The following is a 6,444-nucleotide window of genomic DNA, read 5'->3' as shown; positions in this document are numbered from 1 at the left end:
TTCGCAAGCTCCTTGGTCGCTTGCCCACTGCCTTATAAAGCCCCTCCCCCTACCAAGGCTCAGCCAATCAGCAGAGGCTTCTAGAATTCAAACTTTAATTAGCAGCCAACAGTTTCCACCTGCCAATCACAGCACAAACTCCATCAAGGGGAGGGGGAAGCTTCACTCTCAAACACAGGGGAAAACAAACAAACAAACAAAGCAAAGACGCACCCGCAGCCCTCCCTCCCTCCCTCCCAGCGAAGAGCCCCGAGCACCGCACCCACTGCCCCCGCGGCTCCTGGATCTGCTCCCCCCCGCGCGCTCCCCGCTCCCACCTGTTCGCCGAAGCGTCTCCATGACACGTGTCCCCGGGGAGGGGCGGGGCGGGGTGGCCCAGGTGTGTGCCTCAGTGTCCCTGGGAAGGGAGGGGAGGGGCGGGGCGGCCCAGGTGTGTGCCTCAGTGTCCCTGGGAGGGGAGGGGCGGGGCGGGGCGGCCCAGGTGTGTGCCTCAGTGTCCCTGGGAGGGGAGGGGCGGGGCGGCCCAGGTGTGTGCCTCAGTGTCCCTGGGAGGGGAGGGGCGGGGCGGGGCGGCCCAGGTGTGTGCCTCAGTGTCCCTGGGAGGGGAGGGGCGGGGCGGCCCAGGTGTGTGCCTCAGTGTCCCTGGGAGGGGCGGGGCGGGGCGGCCCAGGTGTGTGCCTCAGTGTCCCTGGGAGGCTCGTGCAGCGGGAGCGCGCAGGGGCTGGGGGCGGGGCCGCCGGTGCGTCCAGGGGCTATTGGAGGAGCAGGTCCCGCGCGGCGCCCGCCTGTGGAACGCACCGGAGCCCCCCCGCCCCGCCCCGCCCCGCCCGCGGGCTCTGGAGGCGCCACCGCGGGGCTGCAGGGAGCTGCAGCTGGGCGGGGGCGGGGAATCCCCGCTCGGGCCGCACCCAGCGGCTCCGCGGGGGGCGCCAGAGGCCGGGGTCTGACAGGACGCGACGCTCTGGCCGCGGTGCCGACTCTATGGCAGGCCCGGAAACGGCTGTTCCGAGCGCGACCTTGACTCGATGGTCCAGGCGCGCGGAGATGACGTCACGGGCGGGACGGTTGTTGGCGATTGGCAGGGGCGGGCGCGGGAGCGGGAGCAGCAGCAACTCGGTAAGTGCGCGCGGACCCCCCCGCACCCCTTCCCTTCGGGCCGTACCACAGCGGGGCCCCCCCCGCGGGCCGTACCACAGCGCGAACCCCCCGCGCCCCTTCCCTTCGGACCGTACCACAGCGGGGCCCCCCCGCGGGCCGTACCACAGCGGGCCCCCCCCCCCGCGCCCCTTCCCTTCGGGCCGTACCACAGCGGCCCCCCCCCCCCGCGCCCCTTCCCTTCGGGCCGTACCACAGCGGGGCCCCCCCGCGGGCCGTACCACAGCGGGCCCCCCCCCCCGCGCCCCTTCCCTTCGGGCCGTACCACAGCGGGGCCCCCCCCCCCCGCGCCCCTTCCCTTCGGGCCGTACCACAGCGGGCCCCCCCCCCCGCGCCCCTTCCCTTCGGGCCGTACCACAGCGGGCCCCCCCCCCCGCGCCCCTTCCCTTCGGGCCGTACCACAGCGGGGGCCCCCCCCCGCGCCCCTTCCCCGCGGGCCGAACCACAGCGGGGCCCCCCCCGCGCCCCTTCCCTTCGGGCCGTACCACAGCGGGCCCCCCCCCGCGCCCCTTCCCTTCGGGCCGAACCACAGCGGGCCCCCCCCCCCGCGCCCCTTCCCCTCGGGCCGTACCACAGCGGGGCCCCCCCCGCGCCCCTTCCCTTCGGGCCGAACCACAGCGGGGCCCCCCCCGCGCCCCTTCCCTTCGGGCCGTACCACAGCGGGCCCCCCCCCCGCGCCCCTTCCCTTCGGGCCGTACCACAGCGGGACCCCCCCCGCGCCCCTTCCCTTCGGGCCGTACCACAGCGGGCCCCCCCCCCGCGCCCCTTCCCTTCGGGCCGAACCACAGCGGGCCCCCCCCCCGCGCCCCTTCCCCGCGGGCCGTACCACAGCGGGGCCCCCCCCGCGCCCCTTCCCTTCGGGCCGAACCACAGCGGGGCCCCCCCCGCGCCCCTTCCCTTCGGGCCGTACCACAGCGGGCCCCCCCCCCGCGCCCCTTCCCTTCGGGCCGTACCACAGCGGGGTCCCCCCCCGCGCCCCTTCCCTTCGGGCCGTACCACAGCGGGCCCCCCCCCCGCGCCCCTTCCCTTCGGGCCGTACCACAGCGGGGTCCCCCCCCCCGCGCCCCTTCCCTTCGGGCCGTACCACAGCGGGGCCCCCCCCGCGCCCCTTCCCTTCGGGCCGTACCACAGCGGGGCCCCCCCCCGCTCCCCTTCCCTTCGGGCCGTACCACAGCGGGCCCCCCCCCCGCGCCCCTTCCCTTCGGGCCGAACCACAGCGGGGCCCCCCCCCCCCGCGCCCCTTCCCTTCGGGCCGTACCACAGCGGGGCCCCCCCCGCGCCCCTTCCCTTCGGGCCGAACCACAGCGGGGCCCCCCCCGCGCCCCTTCCCTTCGGGCCGTACCACAGCGGGGCCCCCCCCGCGCCCCTTCCCTTCGGGCCGTACCACAGCGGGGGCCCCCCCGCGCCCCTTCCCTTCGGGCCGTACCACAGCGGGGGCCCCCCCGCGCCCCTTCCCTTCGGGCCGTACCACAGCGGGGGCCCCCCCGCGCCCCTTCCCTTCGGGCCGTACCACAGCGGGGCCCCCCCCGCGCCCCTTCCCTTCGGGCCGTACCACAGCGGGGGGCCCCCCCCCACGCCCCTTCCCTTCGGGCCGTACCACAGCGGGGGCCCCCCCCCGCGCCCCTTCCCTTCGGGCCGTACCACAGCGGGGGCCCCCCCCCGCGCCCCTTCCCTTCGGGCCGTACCACAGCGGGGCCCCCCCCGCGCCCCTTCCCTTCGGGCCGTACCACAGCGGGGGCCCACCCCCGCGCCCCTTCCCTTCGGGCCGTACCACAGCGGGGGCCCCCCCCCGCGCCCCTTCCCTTCGGGCCGTACCACAGCGGGACCCCCCCCGCGCCCCTTCCCTTCGGGCCGTACCACAGCGGGGGCCCCCCCCCCCCGCGTCCCTTCCCTTCGGGCTGTACCACAGCGGGACCCCCCCCGCGCCCCTTCCCTTCGGGCCGAACCACAGCGGGGGCCCCCCCCCGCGCCCCTTCCCTTCGGGCCGTACCACAGCGGGCCCCCCCCCCGCGCCCCTTCCCTTCGGGCCGAACCACAGCGGGGCCCCCCCCGCGCCCCTTCCCTTCGGGCCGTACCACAGCGGGCCCCCCCCCCGCGCCCCTTCCCCTCGGGCCGTACCACAGCGGGGCCCCCCCCCCGCGCCCCTTCCCTTCGGGCCGTACCACAGCGGGGCCCCCCCCCGCGCCCCTTCCCTTCGGGCCGAACCACAGCGGGGCCCCCCCCGCGCCCCTTCCCCTCGGGCCGAACCACAGCGGGGCCCCCCCCGCGCCCCTTCCCCTCGGGCCGAACCACAGCGGGGCCCCCCCCGCGCCCCTTCCCCTCGGGCCGAACCACAGCGGGGGCCCCCCCCCGCGCCCCTTCCCCTCGGGCCGAACCACAGCGGGCCCCCCCCCCGCGCCCCTTCCCTTCGGGCCGTACCACAGCGGGGGCCCCCCCCCGCGCCCCTTCCCTTCGGGCCGTACCACAGCGGGGCCCCCCCCCCGCACCCCTTCCCTTCGGGCCGTACCACAGCGGGGCCCCCCTCTGCGCCCCTTCCCTTCGGGCCGAACCACAGCGGGGACCCCCCCGTGCCCCTTCCCCGCGGGCCGTACCACAGCGGGGCCGTTCCGGGGGCGGGAAGGCCGCTCTGCGCGTCGCTAGTTTGACCTGAACCCGGCCGAGCCCGGCGCGATCTGAGACCCCGGGACGGACCCGGCAGCACCGCTCAGAACTCGGGGTGCGGCCTGGGCCGGGGGGGGGCCGCCTTGCCCTGTGGGGGGGGGCTGGGGGAGGCTGCTTTGCCCTGTGGGGAGGTCCAGGGGGGCTCACGGGCCTTGCCTGACTGCAGAAATAGAGGAGGGCTCTTGAGCCGCGGGGGGCTCCAGGCCGTCTGCGAGCCGAAAGCAGCATGTTCTGCCCGCCCTGGTGTGTGAGACCCGAGAACCTTCTTCTTCCTAGGTGCCAGGAGCCTGGAACTCGTCTCCTAGGGTGGGACCACGACCATGAGTCCTTCCTCACTTCTGCCTCTTTCCAAGGTTGAGTGAGCAGGAGCTGAGAATCTGGGGAAGCAGGCAGCTTGCAGCCCCCTGCCTGGACATGAGGGGAGGAAAAGCCAGTGTAAATAAATCCACTGAGAAGAAAGGTACTTTTGTCCAGTCCTACAGGCTGTGTCCTGCGTCAGGGCTTCTCTCCACAGGGAGCTGAGTGGGGGTGGAGCTGTCTGTTTTCGTGGGGTCTCAGAGCTTTGCAGCACACAGGATACAAACCAGGCTGTAGTGCAGGGCTACTCAACGTTGGAAGTCCCGGGAGCCACGATGATACTCACAGCACATGCCGCGGCCACAGCTTAAGTGTGGTTGCACATATATGCAGACGTATGTAACTAGCTCCTTTCACACTGATGGGCATGAATACAAAGACTGAGCCGCCGCGCCGGACCCAAACATGACCAGTGTGAGCCAGTCAGCTCCTCTCCCCAGCCAGCACTTCCCACAATGCCCCGACGCTCCTGGCACCTCCTGCCTGGGGGCTAGGGACGCCGACACATCTGTTCCAGCCAGCCCGTGCGCTTGCGTCTTTCCGTGCTCGCCCCACCTGGGAGATGCCTCACCGTTGTGGAGCGGGTTCCCAGTGGACGCTACATTTGAAGGATCCCACTCAGGGGCTGCGTATTGAGCCCTGCGTAAACCCGAACCGCCCTGCCAGCCGCAAATCAACGGGCCGCGTGTTGAGTAGCCCTGCTGGAGTGGGTGGCAGGAATGAACGAAGTCACATGACTAAGCTGGGCCTGCTGGGGGGTAGGAGCTAGTGGTTGGTCAGAGGGAGAGCAGAGAGAACAGCCCTGACATCAGTGCTGTATGCCTGGGAGGGAAGAGGGCAGTGGGGTGGAGGGGCAGAAAGCCCGGTTTTTGTGTTCCCGGGGTGGGCATGCATTGAAGGACAGCCCCCTCCCCCAGGAGAAGGGCAGAATGCCATTGGGAAGGAAAGGCTCGGCCCCGGGGACTCGCAGGGTGTTGGGTTGAGCTCCAATATGCAGGGAGGGTTGTGGACTTTTTGGGACTTGGCCACGTGACCACGTCACCTCAGCAGCCCAGCCACCCTGAAGACAGGGAGGGCACCATTGGAGATTGGGGGGCGGGGGGGGGGGGCGGAGATTGGTTACGTGGCTGTAACTTCCCGGAGCCTCTGCAGGGCTGACCCATGGTCGTTTTCTGACCACAGGAGAGTCGCCCTCCCCAGGGAAAAGGAAATCCGAGCGAGAGGACGATGACGTTTATGAAGAGTTCCCCAGAAAGAAGCAGAAAGTTCCAGGTAATACAAGTAGCTGGTGGTTCCCAGCCACAGGCCTGTGTGCTCTCGGCTGCCTCTGCTGTTACCATGTGCCGCTCTAGCCAGCGTCCGTGGTCTTGCCTGTGCACAGCCCCAGTCCTTTGCTGCTGGCCTGCTTCCCAGCCTTTTGTATGCCGCAGACAGCCAGACTCATTCAAAGGCTTTTGGCGGGCCAGCCTAGAGCGATTAGGCTGCGGTTCAGCGCTGGCTCTGGTGCGTGGCGTGGCGAATGGCCGTCGTGCTGCTTTCCTGAAAGGCACGGAGGAAGGGGCTGATCAGGGAAGAACTGCTGTGTAGGTCAAAACACATAGCGATCCAGTGAGACTAGTCGAAAGGCTGAGTCAGACCCTGCAAAGGAAATGGCAGGAAGCAGAGCAGACTTCGTTAGTCGTCTGCGTGTATCTTGTCGGTCTGTCTGTGAGTCTGTTGGTGCAAGAGCTCTCCCTAGCGAGTAGCAGAGCTGGCCATGGGCAGGCTTCAGCAAAGGCCCTTAAAGCCACGTTCGTGGTGAAATGCAGAGCTGGAGCTCCCACGCCAGCTGGCCACTGTCAGACGGGCTGCGTGAGACAGGAGGGCCAGCTCCTTGCAAACCAGTAAATTCCCACCTTCTCGTCAGCTCTCGGGAACGGGCACACGCACCCTGTTAGACGGGTCCCTTGCCCAGTGAGCTGCTGCGCCACCTGTGAGTGGCTAGCTGCCCGCCAAGCTGACGGGCCCATTTCCTGTCTGCCAAAGTGGGGCCCAGCCTATGAAGGCCTAAGTCCAAAGGAGTTTTAGCCTGTAAGGTGGCCCAGGGCTCCTCATTGGCACAGGGATTGGAAGGCGAGGGGGAAATGGCTAAAGGCTGTTTCAGTGGGTTGGGCTGAAGGAAGGACTCTGGCAGGAAGTAGCTCATGGAGTTTAGAGTCTCTTCCTTGAACCATTTTACTGGCTTGGGTACTGAGCTAATGGACTCCAGTTTTAAATCAACGCCAGTCCTCT

The 6,444-nt window shown here is 70.6% G+C and overlaps 1 protein-coding gene across 5 annotated transcripts in view; it reads left to right on the top strand.

Moving 5' to 3' along the window:
* The first annotated feature begins 891 nt into the window (after positions 1-891).
* Positions 892-6,444, top strand: part of ZNF512 (zinc finger protein 512) — a 43,395-nt gene continuing 37,842 nt past the window's right edge. For 2 of the 5 annotated variants that reach the window (XR_012899066.2, XR_012899065.2), the window contains exons 1-3: positions 894-1,116; positions 4,093-4,276; positions 5,356-5,445. Coding sequence is in view for 3 of the 5 variants with exons in the window: in XM_075915746.2 (XP_075771861.1) it covers positions 4,231-4,276; positions 5,356-5,445 (136 nt within the window). In the remaining 2 variants the exon portion in view is untranslated. Of the gene's footprint in view, positions 1,117-3,738; positions 3,872-4,092; positions 4,277-5,355; positions 5,446-6,444 lie in introns of those variants that run through there. The other 3 variants (XM_075915746.2, XM_075915745.2, XM_089776940.1) reach the window with 3 other exon arrangements.

This window comes from Pelodiscus sinensis, chromosome 3 (genome assembly GCF_052426305.1).
Source record: "Pelodiscus sinensis isolate ZL-2025 chromosome 3, ASM5242630v1, whole genome shotgun sequence".
Lineage (NCBI taxonomy): Eukaryota > Metazoa > Chordata > Testudines > Trionychidae > Pelodiscus > Pelodiscus sinensis.
This window is presented reverse-complemented; position numbering and strand designations above follow the sequence as displayed.